The sequence below is a fragment of the Montipora capricornis genome, chromosome 12 (assembly GCF_036669925.1).
Source record: "Montipora capricornis isolate CH-2021 chromosome 12, ASM3666992v2, whole genome shotgun sequence".
NCBI classification, from domain to species: domain Eukaryota; kingdom Metazoa; phylum Cnidaria; class Anthozoa; order Scleractinia; family Acroporidae; genus Montipora; species Montipora capricornis.
Window position 1 is genome coordinate 23,227,490 of NC_090894.1, and position 15,000 is coordinate 23,242,489.

Below are 15,000 nucleotides of genomic sequence, written 5' to 3' on the forward strand. Positions count from 1 at the left end.
ATTGGATTCCTTACCTGGTTTTTGCGAAATTTTTGGTCCGCGAATGGAAAGCCACGTCGCAGACATATGGTAACATCTGTCCCAGGCCTCTGTGGCGATCTGCGACACACGGTCTGGATGATCGGGAAAGTTGAATCTAGTTCTACTTTCCCGACCATTGCGATGCTTCCGACTAAGACAATTTTCAATGGAAACTTGTGTCTGAGGTGATCTGTGTCCTACCGGCGACACACTCTATTGTTTGCCTTGAAACATATACAATCAGAAAGTGCTCTTCTTTTTCTCCTCGCTTCGCAGAGGATTACATGTGCGCTTGTCTGCTATCGCTTCAGATTTAAATGGAAACATTTGCCTCCTCTGTTTACGATCGTCTGCGATAAGACCGACGCAGACTGCTTCCGATGGTCGCAGACCGTTGCAGATCATATGGAAACCAGGCGTTAAAACTCTTCGTCAAGTTTTTCCATGATTCATAACATAGGCGGCCTTGCAGCGTGAAAAAACATCCTTCAATAATTTGAAGAATTGTTGCTTTGTAATTTGGTCAAATTCATTTCCCACCCTGCCGGCGAGTTCATAAATTGAGTCACGTATGCTGCTTTCCAGGCAAATACGATTTACAGAAAAAAAAAGAGTCCCGGCCGCAAACTTTTCTGGCGCTTTCCAGGCGATCCTAGTGTATTCTAAACTTTTGACAAACGGAATGTTAAAAAAAACAACGACTCCCATTTGAATTGCTTTTTGAGACCAATTACTACCATTAACACCTTTTGAATCTTAAATATACCTTGTTGTTCTCTGTTAATAGGCACAAATAACTGTTGACACACTAATGTACTTTTATTATAAATTTCCAATATAGAGTCGAGATACATTCTTGTACATTTTGGACAAGACACGAGAGAGCTTAAAACAATTAATATTATTGGTTAAAAGAGGGAAAATAATTATCGTATCGCATTTTAGGAAGTTTTGCGTGCTCTACATAAGAACAACGTAAAGTCGCCAAATTTGAGATTTTAACAGCGACGAGAGCATACAAAAATGGATCTTTCTTTCTCTATCTTAACTTTAAAACCGCTCGTACCAATTTCATTTTAGGATACTTTGCTTTTATTGTAAAAGGCGAACGAGATGAAACAATGACGAAATCATTACGGTGGAGCAAAGTTCAGTATATTTTGAAGTGACGTTTGTCTCTTAATTTACAGTGGAAACTTGAAATTATGTGTTGCGCACGCACGGAAAGTCAGTTGATTCTTGACAAAGTTTGACATTTTCGCCCGGCTAATCTCAAGATTGATAAATGAAGATTAATCTCATCTACATAAAAAATAAGTTCGTCAGTTTCAACATATCGACGTTATGATGGCGTTCTCGAAATGTTTCCTCTTTTTCGTTTCATTTCTCTTATTATTTCAAACTTTCATTTATCATTTGATACGATCCAATAAGGAGTCAGTAATGGCATTTTCCTGTTTCACAATCCCCCAAATAGTGTGCAGACCACAAATGGGAACAAATCCTCCATATTTTGATTGTCCTCAATTCCTTAATCCACCTAAATTAGTGTCTATCTAATGATTAATTAGACAGAATCTCTTAGGACCGTGAACAAAAGAACTGTAAAAATAGGTCACAACAGGCAAAACTTGCTAATGCTTTTGTCTTTTCTTGAATGCCGGTTCTGCGATATTAGTTTTCACGCATTGTTGTTTTCGCGGGTGATTAATTGACCATAACGGCCACTGCGTCGCTAAGGAAAGATGAACTAAACTGTTGGTGATTATGAAAAGTTGATGAAGCGTTAAATTAATGTGCGCATTGACGTAGCTTCTGAGATTGTTTGTAGCGTTTTCATAAGAACGGGATTCTTTAACTGTCACAGTGCCATTCGTTGTTGAATTTTTGGGTCCTATTATCAAGCGGGTGTCTTTGTGAACGAGGGTACGGAAATATCAAAGCTGACGATGAGAAATGTGGGCGATATAAAAAACCCTGCTCTTCGCAACAGACCTACAAATGAAGATACCAAGGAAGTACTTGAAATTATTCGGAAGCGCGCTGAGGACTTAAAGAACTCAGACGTTCATTTTGATGAGGTTCTGTTGAGGCGAGTTTCAGTGACAAGACCAAATGAACCACTACCCTCGATTCGGGTTGAAAATGATCTCGAAGCTAGCAAGAAGTCAAATAGCCGAAGTTGTCCAGATGAATTGGATCACAAACAAGCCTTGGAAACACGCTGGAGATCTTTAAGTGATGCACCTTTAACTGAACTTAGAAATCGCTCACCCCTAGCTCGATCAACGGGATCACCCGCGAGCGATACAACGCCGACATCAAGGCGCAGGAGAATTCGAAGAATGTCCGATCTCCCGCCTTTGGAGGCATCGAAAGAACGACTGGAAAGACCGAACTGCGTACCGTCTATTCGAAGCAGTAATGTTGCACTGCTACAGCCAAAAGACGCTGTCGACATAAATCATAATATTGAAAGCGAAGACAACTGTGGGGAAAATGATTTTCATCACTATTAATATTTTATCTATCCTAAAACAACTCGTACATGACTAACCCGTTGTACTGTTTGAAGCTGTACAGTTGCGCGAGAGGAGCGAAAATAGAACTCACGCTGAGCGCTGTGAAAAATAACGTTGCAAACGGATTTATTCTTAAGCGATTGAGCATATATGAACAAATTTATAGACGGAGGAACTTTAAAACTTTTGACTTCTGACATGTTATTATCTTTTTGTCATCAGTTGTTTGCAAATTTTCCGCCATGGATCGTTTTTCTCTCTGTCAGAAACATCCGTTTCAGACCCACCTCAGATGAAACCAAACGACGCGTATCAGTTATTCGTTGTATCACGATGTTGCGATATTCCAGAATATAAAGTTATTTGTATCAAATGTGTTTACGGTTAAGATTCCCAGCTGGGAGAAGAAGAGGAGTTGGAGAGTTTACAAAGCGTTGCTTAGTTGATTTCTTTGCCTACGAAGACAGATCTTAGAGCGATTTATTTGAGTAAGGTACCCACCGGATGTAACCAACTTCCTAGGCACGCCATTTTCCTAGACTTCTTTGATTTGTCGTGTCATTTAGTGACCTTCACAGCTTGAATACGTTTTGCTACCACAGATAATCAAATGCATGAATTCTTCACAAACTGTCTAGAGCAATCTTGTACATCAATCACATCCACTTACTTAACAGCAGTGTTATGGTACCATATTAAACACAAATTATTGCTGAAAAAGGTTCGGTCATTTTTGTGACCTAAAAAAATCACTGCGCCACACTCCGATCCTACTACTTATTCGAGGTTTCTTGACCTTTTTAACAAAAGCTACGAGTTCTGAAAAATTATGTCCCCTTTGACACTTTTCCTCCAAAAATGACCACTTACAGTTTAACTCCAGACAATTTTAACATGATTGTGAATAAGGAATGGTTAATAATTTTTACTGGAAAGAATTAACTGAAAAGCTGAACACTATTAAGGTCACTTCATACAACAATTCAATCACAATTTTCAAACGATCTATACTGGCCACTGTTCCGTCTGGGCACATTACGGGGAGTTCCTTTGTGAATACGTTGTATTCAACTATATTTATTCGCGAAAGAATCTAGTTTAAAACAGGGGCACCCAACGTCAATTTTCGGAAAATATCTGTTCGGAAGACGATTTAAGATCTAGAATTTTCGGAACATTTGTTGTAAAATTTCTTGCTTGCCTGCCTGTCCAAGGATTTTCGAACATCTAAAAGATGATGTAATTGCCCATTTTAAACGATTTTTACCCTAAAAAGGTCACCTAGAATTTTCGGGAGCCTTTTTTCTAGTTGAAAATTTCGAAAAAGAAAGTTTTGATTCCTATAATTTTCGGATCACTAGATTTTCAGCTAGGAAATCCGAACAGATGAAAACTTTATAGGGGAAAAAAATATGCCTATATCTGTCATTTGAATCATAGTGAAAATATGTTTAACAATGCTATGTTTAAGTGGGTTTGAACTATATTCTCGTTGGCTGCCCTTGTTTAAAAGTTCACCGTTCGCCGTTAATTCCCCTCAAAATAACTTTCATACAGTAAAATCCCTCTACGTAACTTTCGAGTTCCCAGCTCGGTTATTTTAAACAACGATATTTTTGACGAATATAAATATTTTTGATGTTACAATAATTATCGCGAGTGAACAACTTTGCTTACTATAGTAATGTCAAGTTTTCGTGTCCTTGTTTCACATATTCGTCAATTTTTTCTTTTGTTTAATGTTGTACTGGAGTGCACACAATTTACGTAATTAACAACTTTAAAACGAAAAACGACGTTTTAATGGTCGCGTGCTGCAAGTGTTTGCAAGTGTTTGCAACCTTTGTTTGCCGCTAACAATCGTTGTTGTCGTCAAACTGCAAACTAAAAATGTAGCTTTACAGACATTCAGATTTCGTCAAAATGCATGTTGAGGGTGGACAATTCAACAACTTGAAGGCGAATGTACGCAAACCTTGGACAAATAAGAGAGCCATTGGAATTTCTTTTCAATCTCCAAAACATGTTTGTTTTCTGGTGGGCCACTTCAGCGTCATATTTTGGCTGCCTACCCAACGATTGACGTCATTTTGGGTTCTGTTATTCAATTAAGGAGAATGTTTCCGGCTTTGTTGTTCATTTTCCCCCGCTTTTGAGAGTGGAAAACATGTTACCATGACAGACTAGATCTGTAAATATTGATTCGTGACAATTGCCGGATCATCTTTGTGTCTTTGTGGCTCACTGCTTTGCGACTTTGGAAAAAAAATGTAACGGAAGGTAACTTCTTAAAAAGAAAAATAGTTTGTCATTAAATAGAAGAGACAACTTGGAGAATAATAAAGGAAATAAAACATATCTACTGATAACAATACACTGCCGGCAATTAGCAACCTCCGTAGCGAGCATTGTCAGTTCAATAGATGATCTACTGTTTAAATCTTTTAGATTTGCAGGCATCATCTTGGCAAAAACAAGATATTGTCAGAAGTCTAAGACAGTTGAACCCCATTAAGAGGAGTTTAATTTTATCGGAAATGGCCAGAGTCCGTGTTCTTGGTGCTGACCAAAAGAAAAGCGGTCTCTGGGGACGAGATTGGGTCACTTACTGACCGAAGGAAATTTATACAGTCGTGCTCAGCTTTGAAAATTTCCGATCATGTTGGCTTTAAAACACTTATGTAGTCACGAAACGTCTCCTCAGGCTAAACTGATTAAATGTGCTCGTTAGCTTTTGAGTAAATACTATGTTCTTCTTTTTTGAATAAAAGAATCCGAATGGTTGTTTTCAAAACAAATACTCCTACTAAGTATATATATTAAATATTGACGCAAAGCCGTCAACTCTTTGTAGTCCACTCCTGCCCACTATAAGATTGTGTACTTCCTGTTCTGCTTTAGTTTTCAGCAAATGGATTTTAAAATGGCAAAATAATGGGAAATATCGTTTCTGCTAAGGCCTCCAGCTAAGATGAGAATAAACCGGATACACTTGTCTTGGTCCCATTTTGCTGTTCAATCCGTGAATGAGTGATGCGTTTATGTCCGACCACTGATTCTCTAATAGTAGCAAAGTTAAAAATAGCCCCTCATGACAGTTAAGGACTCCATAAAGACCCGATATTTTAAACTCAGATTATTACCAGTTATCTTACGTAAGGTGAGTGTTTATGCTAGATTTATAAAGGAAATGGCACTATAGCTTTATCTTATAAATTTTATGATTTCCAATGTGAATTCGAACTGAAACAAATTACAATTGGTAAAAAAAGTGAAGAGAAATTTTACGAAAGTGTAGGTGGTGTATAGTGTACAATTAAGATACGTTGTTTTTAAGTCCAAAAGCTATGTTCTGACAACATACTTTCTGCGTTGTCATTGTAGAATAAAAAGAAAATAACGAAAGGTAAAGTTGCGTAGGCGATTGCGTCGTTACTTGTGATCAGCAAAAGTGTTTTGATTGGATTGCTGGTGCTCGTGTGTGACGTCTTATTTATCAATACTTATCAGTCTTATCAGTTATCACTCAAACTTCAAAATTTTCAAAAATCATATCCCTCAGTCCACACACAGCATTGGTCAAGAGTCTTTAATCAAGCTTTTGCACCTCGAGTAAGCTCTGCAACTTCAGGAACACGAAAAATCATTCTAAATTTACGATCTGACGTGATAGAACCGAAACAGGAATCTTTAAAGCGGAACCCGTTTGATTCTTACGGTAAACTGCATATCTGTTAATAAGGCCCTACCTACCAAAAATATACAAATCAAATGACGAGGGAAATAAGGCCTTGTCTTAAGTGCAATAAAACATTAGCTGGAGTCTCTGTATTGTGGAGAAGTTTAACCCCTGTGTTCACGTTTCTCTCTTTTTCATAATTAAGGGTAACTGCCGTATTTTAGGAGAAACAGAAAAAAAAACCTCGTAAACTTGGCGATTGATTTTGCAGGCCCAAAAGACCTCCGTTACTGAATTCTCCAGCTAGAGTACTCTTTTTTATGTTCCTTTTTAAAACAAGCCCCCAAAATTGCATAAAACCTATACTAGTATATGAGGTATTAAAACCCCTTGATTGGGCAAATCTCGAAGAGATGCCATTAAGGACTTTAAGATCTACGGCGACGGCGACGAAAACGTTACTTCAAAATGTAGCTTTGCACAATTTTAAGTCTTTCGCTGTTATTTCATCTCGTTCACTCCGTACAATGTAGGCGAATTATCCTAAAATTGAATTTATACGAGCGGTTTCAGAGTAAAAATATAGAATGAAAGAATCGCATCTGTACGCTCAAGTTGTCGTTAAACTGACGTCAAATTTAGTGATTTCACGTTGTTGTTGTGCAGACTACAGCAATATAATGCGTGCCCCGCTTGCAGCACGACTATTTTCCCTCTTTTAACCAATGATATTATTGTTTTGTGACGTTGTCGTTGGCGTCGCCGTCGTCGTTTCTTAAACTACCTATTAAATTTGGAGGATTGCATTATTTTTACGGTTAACACTCACCTCACGGCCATACTTAAATGACGTTAGACATTACGTAACAATTACACGACCCATATCCTACCTTAATACGACAAGCTTACCGCTGTAAAGAGAATGAAGCATGCAGGCAGAATTAGAGCTTATAAAGTTCAACAAGAAATATCGTTTCTGAGCTAAGCCGCGTTGATCTACAGTGTTTAGGTCTAAAAACCACTTTGAAAACGGTTAGCTTTCAGTTGTTTTGCTGGGTAGCACTATGTCAGGACTATGTCAATACTCTAAAAAATTCAACTTTCCGGGAGCTTGTCTCGTTAGTCTAGTGGACATCCGGATCCGTAACGAGGAGCCATCGATCCGCGTTCGACTCTCTGCCTCGTCTCTTCTAAACCTTCTCTGTATGATGTTTAAAATGTTTGTTTCTTTGAAGTAGAATGTACGTTGTGTAAGTTGAATAATAAGGAAATGTCAGTTTGAGGGATTGCCACGGTGTTTTGACCTATTCTTACATGAGTAACTTCAAGAGACTATGATAGTCTCTTGGTAACTTCTATTCTAAAAATAGACTAAAAAAAATAGACTGTGCTGAGGAGTCCACCAATGCCATAACGACACTCTTATCTTATAGACGGTATTCGTATTCTCAGTATTGGACTAGAACTACAGCAGCTTGCAATGGAGGCTAACGCGGGGGAATCTTTTCAAATGCAAATACTCTTTAATTCTCTCTTTAATATATTCCCCCGCATTAGCCTCCATTGCAAGCTAGTCCCAGTCCAATACCAAGAATACGAATATGGTCTATTCACTCTTGTGGAAATATACGTTGATCTAGCCAATCAAAAATGCTCTATCTGCTGCTTCTTGTCACTTTCTAGCAAGTGCCCTCCGGTGATTCATTAGATGTTGTGTTTACGAGTGATCCTTGTCGTGTCTCTTCCGTTCATTCTGCACGCAAGCCGACGAATAACCCGGGGGGGGGGGGGGGGTACACCCTTATAAGGCCTTAATGGGGACGTGCGGCCAGCCAGGGTATGTTTTTCGGGAGTTTTGTCTTGAAAAGGGTATCGAATTCATCACTTTTGTCTTAATCAGGGTAACGATTTATCAATTTTTGTCTTAAACTGGGTTAAATGTCTTAAACAGGGTATCAAACATCGGAATTCAGTCTTAAAATGGGTAGGAAAATTAGCGATATTTGTCTTAAACAGGGTCAGGGTATGAGGGGCCGCGCCGTACCTCCCCACCCAGGGATATGTCGAGTACCCCCCTCCCCCCCCCCCCCCCCGGGACGAATAATAAGTTCCAGAGGATGGTCCTTGTACACCATTTTTTAAAAAGGAATTTTCTTGTGTTCCAAGATTCTGAAATTACGAACTAGGCTCTCTGCTTTTGATCCCCGGCTTAACTTGAAAATCTTCCCTTGAGTGAGGTGTTTGATCATGAGCCTCACTCTCCAGAAAGTTCGAAATAGTGCGAGCATTCAATCAAACTGAAACCGCGACGAAAAGATAAAGCATTTCTAAGCGATCTTAGTGTTGCAAAAAGCACCTTTTTTCGTTCGCGATACGAAATCCGAAGTATATCTTTGCTATCATTACCAACCATAGGCTACTGGTGCTAATTCTTAATAATAAAAATAATAATATAAGTACTTCACCTGCGCGATTAAATCACATTTATTTTTATCTCAGCGCTCGTTCTTGAGATTTTGTCGGTCCACATGATTTCAAATAAGTAACACTAATATTTACAGAATTAACAACAAATGTCAGCTCTATCCTTGAAAAACTTTTACATGTAATGTCCTTTTTGCCTCTAATAAACCTTTCACGAAATCATGTATAAAATAATCGTGAAGGAGCCATTTGTAGATTGCAGTTTTCAAATAATATTTCCCCTGAAACCATAGTGAATTCGGCAAAACACGACTAATATATCTTGCTAATTGATCCGAGCTACTTGTGATTAAAATGAGCTGAGAATGATGTTGTGAAAATAAGACCTTAACATCATGCAAAGCTCACATACAACTGTTTACTTTGACATGTTTCCTTACTACATTCAACTCATGATTTAATATAACCTTTTGCTTTTTCAGTGATTAAGTTCGACTTACTTTTGATATAACGTCAAACTAACACGGGTGACAAGTTATAGTTATTCCGTCGTATCTTTTAAAATCTCGCTGCAGCCAGATTAATTTCAAGTAGTGATGTTGACTTGTTATATTAGCTTATCATCAAAGAGGCGTCTCCAAGATACCAACTATGTCAGGTAAGCATTTCTTATATAATTGATATTCGGCGAGCTCGATTTCTTTGGAACTCTGCAACAAATTATTACAAAATGAGAAAAGGTAAGACATTTTTTGCTTTTTTCCGTTCAAGCAAACGTCAAAATGATTCCCGATGATGTTAGGAGGTAAAATTCAAGACTCAATTCAATTCCAACGACATGTTTTGTACATGGACGTAACATAATCTCTTTCAAATCGCTTTTCGATGCAGCTAAATGAAATTGGATACGTGTCTAGATTTTTCGTTGGATGAAGGCAGGCAACTGAGAAGTGACTTAGGAAGTTTTTCTGACATGATAGGAGCAATTGAAAGTCGAAATCTCCGACTTAGTCACCAAATCATCGTCGGCAAACTCTATTTGTAACGAAGACTAGTAAATCTTCACGTTCTCGCTTTGTATCAATATTTATGAGTAAGCTTATATTTTTTTTGTCCAGTTTTGCGTACAAACGGTGTTATATTTTTTCGTTTAGTCATCATTAAATTAAACCCTCACCTTCTGTATTTCTCAGAACGGAGTTTTTACAAGTGAATGATAAAAAGTGGCTCTTAGTCAGGTTCCTCTCATCATTCATAACAATGAGTGTGAAAAAGTCATTATACAAAGTAAGAAGTGTTAGTTGCTCTTCGCTTCAAACGTGAGAATCGCATGTTTTTTCCAGCTGGTGTTTTCTCTTATTTTTAATCAAATTTTCTGTCTGAGTTAAAAACGAGAATACAATCATGTGCTTTAATGAGAAACCTTTTTTTGTTTGTAAAAATTCAGGTATGATGCAGACCAGGGTTTCGTCTCGGTGTAACACCACTGGACAAACCAATGAGTATAGCAAGGACACTTCAGTGACGACTGACATGAAGCAAATGCAAAATCCTTTCCTAAATCTTCACCCTAAACTATACCACAGACAGAAAAACTCTTCCAAAATAGTAACAATAGGACACGACAGAGAGATGGAAAGGGGCTCGCAAACTACGTTGAGGTCATCAAAAATAACATCCAATGATAACGGGCATGTTCATAATGGAGAAAAGACAGTGGGAACAAACATTTGTCAAAATGATCAACTTAAAAAAGAAGAGAATTTAGACATCGACTTGATATTGAATAGAAAGGTCGCGTACCTGAACCAGAGAAACATTTCTCTAACTACGGACAGATCGGCATCCGGAGAAATGAAATTACTATTTCCGTTGATTTCAACGCCAATCAATTTCAGCAGAGAGAATCATGGGTTGCTCGATCCTAGTTTCAAGCATTCGCGTGAAAGTCGACAGGACACCTTTCCTCGAATACGGTGTGGAAGTTTTATTTCAATGGACTGCGAAGATAAGAAACAGAAGATAGAACGGCACAAAAGAAATCGGAGCAGTCAAAGGAGAACTTGTGGACCTTGTGTGTCACAGGACAAGTCATGGACGAGTGCAGAGAATTCCGAGTGCCTTCCTTGTGTAAATGACAGAGACAATAAAAATCTACACCTCCATGATCCAATGTATAAGACTGATTACCGAACTTGCAAATCAAATAATATGTCTTATATTATACGTCCGACGAAACTAGAAAACAAAGGAGACATCGGAGCACAGTCAAGAAATAAAAACAGAACCAACAGTGAATGGAACAGTCAAGAATACACCAATGACGATGTTATGGTTCTGAAGGCTAAACTTCATCGCTCTTCTTTTGTTTAACTCCTTCGTTGTTTGAAATGTTGTTCGAATGGGTTTCAATTTGAGTATCCAAAGTTAATATATACCACACAAGTGAATAGTGCTCTTGAATAACTCGGAGGTGATTAGTCAAGTGCTATTCACTTAGGAGTAGCCGGCGCGCAAGATTTGAAATTTCCAACCATTTTTTACGAAAATAAAGTTTTTTCGGTTTGCTTTTGATCCAACTTGTGTGGTATATACTAAAACAATTATTCACGTCAGTGTCAATGAAAGTGGTGGATATTTACCTCCACTTTGGTGAATAATGGTTAATTACGTCGCAGCTGGCTTTATTGCGTTTAGTGATTGGCTTAAAAATTTCGCGCCACATTCTAAGCCAATCAAAAGCAAAACCAATCGTGACGTCTATGCGACTGGTTTGCGTTGTGATTGGCGGATTTGATTACCTGGGTCTGTTGTGGTTGGGCACAATAACAGCCCTTTTTCGAGTTGCGTTCTTTCCCTTTTAAAGCAAGACTTCCTGTGAAACCATTCATATGGAAATGATTTACGTAGTTTCTTTCAAATCAAACTCATTGCCATTTTAATGGTTTCGAAACGGAAACAAATGGACTATTACTAAGTTGTGGTTGCACGCCACTCTAGTGATTTCATCGGCATTCTACTTTCGATAGCAAACCACTGAACTTCGTACCTTGTTTTACAGAGTAATTTTCCACTTGGGAATATCAGGAAATATAATTTTTTTAAAATTCAAAATCTCTATTTAAAAAAATATTTCTTGAACTGAGATTCCTTAAAAACATTTCTCCTTTTTGGAGTTTCAAATGTATTATGTAGGAACCTGTATTTAGCCTGCGTAGGAAGTGTCTCCTTTGGAGCTCTTTAGAGGAACGCGATTTTTAATATTGACAGCAGCTCTTTTGCTCCCTCCTTATTTTTACCCTGACGAAAATATCGAAACTTTTCTTTTCTAGCTTTTGCTCTGAAACCCCAGGGAAAGGTTTTCCATGCAGGTTTCCATATTTTTTGCCTTGTCATTCCCTAAAGGAACTTATCAGTTTACAATAAAAAACAACTTTGATTAAATGAAGACGATATGTGCAATATTTAATAATAAACGTTACGTCGTCGCTGACAAATTAAATACCGAAAATTATCATATGTACAATTTTATAAACGAATTCTCTGTTTTTACATTGCATTGAGTTATCTTTTCTGATGCGAACATTTCCTTTTGTTTGGGTTAAAAAAAACATGGAATATTATCACGTGAGTGGTAATGGAGTGTTATAAATTGATGGCTGCCGATGATTCGAGCACTCTTTCCGTCAACTCAAGTGAAACTCGAAACTCTTTTCTTTTATCACAAGGTTGAGTAAAAGTTTGTGAACATTTGACATAACGTAAGGTCTCCGTTTTCCATTAATTTGTATTTGTAAACCTTTGCAGTTCTTCAGTCCGTTCTATTTTATTCTTTGCGGTTGTAATCTCCATTGGAGACAGGTGGGAAGCTCCTCCGAAGAGAACGAAGTAGCCTGGCATAATTTTGACTTTTTTTGTCCCTTGTCTTCTTGAACAGTTTTAAATCGATATTCTTATCCATCATCCTGACCGACATCTTCAGACACGAGGGAACTACGGCTGGTCTTTAATTCATTTTAAATATTACGTTCAATCTTCTAAAGAGTCCGTAGCAATGTCGTGGAAGACTCTCCCGGTAAATACTCGTAGCTGTCTTTACTTCGTGAAAAAAAGTAACAAGTTGCCGTTGCTATGATAAAAATACCCAGCATCACTATGGCCAGCGGCCATACAACATGGCGTACGAGAACCTTTTTGTAGCTGTCTTCGGAAGCCTTTAGTCGAACGACTTGATGCGTGTCTTTTGGATTGTAATAACAATGAAGAGTTGATCCAATCGGGAGATCGGGCCTGACCTCAAGTTTGTCTTTACAATCGTCGGGTTCAAATGAACACTAGAAGAAATAGGCAAGAAAGTGATTAGAAAAAAATGCTTAACGTACAAATGCATATATTCAGTTTTATAGGGCGGCCAACAAAAAAGCGTTTGCTATTTCGCTCCGGCGATAAACAAGTGAAAGAGAAAACGCAAAAGAGGAACAGACTGGATTCTCTTTGGGGGAGCCTTATTCCTCTGGTCTTTCATCTCCCCACCCCACAGGAAGTGGGGGATTTTCGAATCACTTGCAATATGAGAATTTCCTTTATTATGTTATTCCAAATGGTCTGGATAGCACAAGTGTTACTAATATTTTAAAAAAGACAACCACACTTTTGAAACATCGAAACATGTTCCGAAAATTCAAAAGTGTGGTTGTCTTTTTTAAAATATTATATTATTGTCTTTTAAGTGGGTATGACAGGAATGTCTGTCTGTCGCAATGAATTCATTACGAGAAGGGAAAAATGCACAAGGAATCACACTTTGCTTGACATTTTCAATAGTTTCTCTCTTTTCTTGAATTGATACTCGTGTTCGGTCAAACGTTGATTGTTTGAAACCACGATTTGCGAGAAGAAACCCTCATTTTAGTCCTACGGTGTCTTACCAACCCCACCCCACCACATGACAGACCACAGGAACGAGGTTAAGAAACAAAGGCTTTTGTAAGCATCAGGGCGCCATCTAATCTTTGATAATCTCACGCGGTATGAAGCGCATTGTATGGGGTGTAAAAGGTCAAATTCTTCTGAAGGGATGCCAGAGCTCGGTGCTTTAATGAATATCTTGGTCGCTACAAAGAACGCACAGCAAATTCCCTTTTGTTATTTTATGTTGCATAGTTTAGTATCGCATTTGCTTTAGCCTTTATAGATGAATATGTAATTTTTGGACAACACGAGCTGGCAGAGCGTGGCATGGGAGGGGTGGGGAAACGTTTTCTGGGGTGAGTCAGGGAAAGTCTGTGCCACTCCTTTTTCGGCTTCCCAACGACAAGTGCAACTTTAAGTTCTCCTTGTTAAGATGTTTTTGATTATCAGATCAAACCACTTTAAAAAATCAGCGCTTTTGGATGATTGCCCACACAGTTGATTCCTTTAAATAACCTTCCCTCTTCGCCCCAGCTCCCAGATCGGTAATTTGTTGAAACGGAAGCTTCGCCTACCTGAATCACTCTTCAAACAAAACAATCTTGACATTTTGTCATTTGATAGGCACGTTTTTAAAACAGCTTGAAATCATAAACAATGAGCCAAATGTTGACTCAACAAAGATGACTATTTTTGGCAGAGGTCAAATGGAACAAAATATTTGTCTAAAAGCGCATTTGAAAATCATCATGCAAGGATATTGCGGAGCGAGTTTGCAACGCTTAAGTAACTGTAAATCAAGAAATGAATTAAGGAGAAGTGGTTGCAAAATACTGCGCGGTATCTCTTTTATAAGTTCACAAAGAAGTGACGGAATCTGAGAAATGGGAGATGAAATATAAGAAAGGTGGTAAATGAAACCTCAGATCCCTCTACAGGCGTTGTCTCGTGCAACAACCCGTATTCCCCGATTTACCAATATTATGTTTTATTTCCATTTATTCCTCATTGCACCATATATAAGAAGCATTACACTTATGTACAGAGCACCAGCTTAGCTTAGACATTTAATCAGCTGAAAATGTGAAGATATTTCAACATAATTTGCATAATTGCATGAGACGTTACCTTTTCATGGAGGCTGTGAAAATCTTTGCGCAACAAATGCGGTCGAGCGTCCTCGAAAAGCCCAGTCCTTTTTGTTTCGTTTCCACACAACACATAAATTCTCAAACACGGATAACTGGTATCATCGTGTTTGTTATGTGAGCATTTAACTTTCATCTCCATATCGCCAGAAGTTATTGTACAGTTTATTGCTTTCAAGCTTTGCTCCGCAAGAGCAGGGAATACGAAGTGAAGCGTTACAGCTACAAAGCACGCAACACCGACAAGAAATATTCCGACACCAAGCAATGCCGTTACTTGAAATTTTGAGCAAGG

At 38.2% G+C, this 15,000-nt stretch overlaps 3 protein-coding genes across 5 annotated transcripts in view; 2 read left to right on the forward strand and 1 right to left on the reverse strand.

The window, feature by feature from the left end:
* Nucleotides 1-1,826: 1,826 nt before the first annotated feature.
* LOC138026060 (uncharacterized) lies at nucleotides 1,827-3,263 on the forward strand. Its single transcript, XM_068873248.1, has one exon. The coding sequence runs from the start codon at nucleotides 1,971-1,973 to the stop codon at nucleotides 2,538-2,540; it is 570 nt and encodes a 189-aa protein (XP_068729349.1). The 5' UTR covers nucleotides 1,827-1,970; the 3' UTR covers nucleotides 2,541-3,263.
* Nucleotides 3,264-8,991: 5,728 nt separating this feature from the next.
* LOC138026234 (uncharacterized) lies at nucleotides 8,992-12,090 on the forward strand. Of its 3 annotated transcripts, XM_068873483.1 has the most exons (3): nucleotides 9,348-9,386; nucleotides 9,840-9,933; nucleotides 10,094-12,090. In XM_068873483.1, exon 3 carries the CDS (start codon nucleotides 10,096-10,098, stop codon nucleotides 11,017-11,019), a length of 924 nt encoding a protein of 307 aa, XP_068729584.1. In that variant the 5' UTR covers nucleotides 9,348-9,386; nucleotides 9,840-9,933; nucleotides 10,094-10,095; the 3' UTR covers nucleotides 11,020-12,090. The 3 variants fall into 3 exon arrangements, with proteins under 3 accessions (XP_068729583.1, XP_068729582.1, XP_068729584.1); XM_068873482.1 differs by lacking the exons at nucleotides 9,348-9,386; nucleotides 9,840-9,933 and adding an exon at nucleotides 8,992-9,304; XM_068873481.1 differs by lacking the exon at nucleotides 9,840-9,933 and having other exon boundaries at nucleotides 9,317-9,386.
* The window catches only part of LOC138026235 (calcium-activated potassium channel subunit beta-4-like), a 3,065-nt gene continuing 150 nt past the window's right edge, over nucleotides 12,086-15,000 (reverse strand). Inside the window, exons 1-2 of the mRNA XM_068873484.1 lie at nucleotides 14,686-15,000; nucleotides 12,086-12,980 (exon numbers count right to left, since the gene is read on the reverse strand). The exon at nucleotides 14,686-15,000 is cut by the window's right edge and continues 150 nt beyond it. Of these exons, the coding sequence (XP_068729585.1) occupies nucleotides 12,684-12,980; nucleotides 14,686-15,000 (612 nt within the window). The 3' untranslated portion in view covers nucleotides 12,086-12,683. The remainder of the gene's footprint in view (nucleotides 12,981-14,685) is intronic.

Excerpts from the sequence above, each read along its gene's own strand:
- LOC138026060 (XM_068873248.1), top strand. The coding sequence starts at position 1,971 with ATGAGAAATGTGGGCGATATAAAAAACCCTGCTCTTCGCAACAGACCT.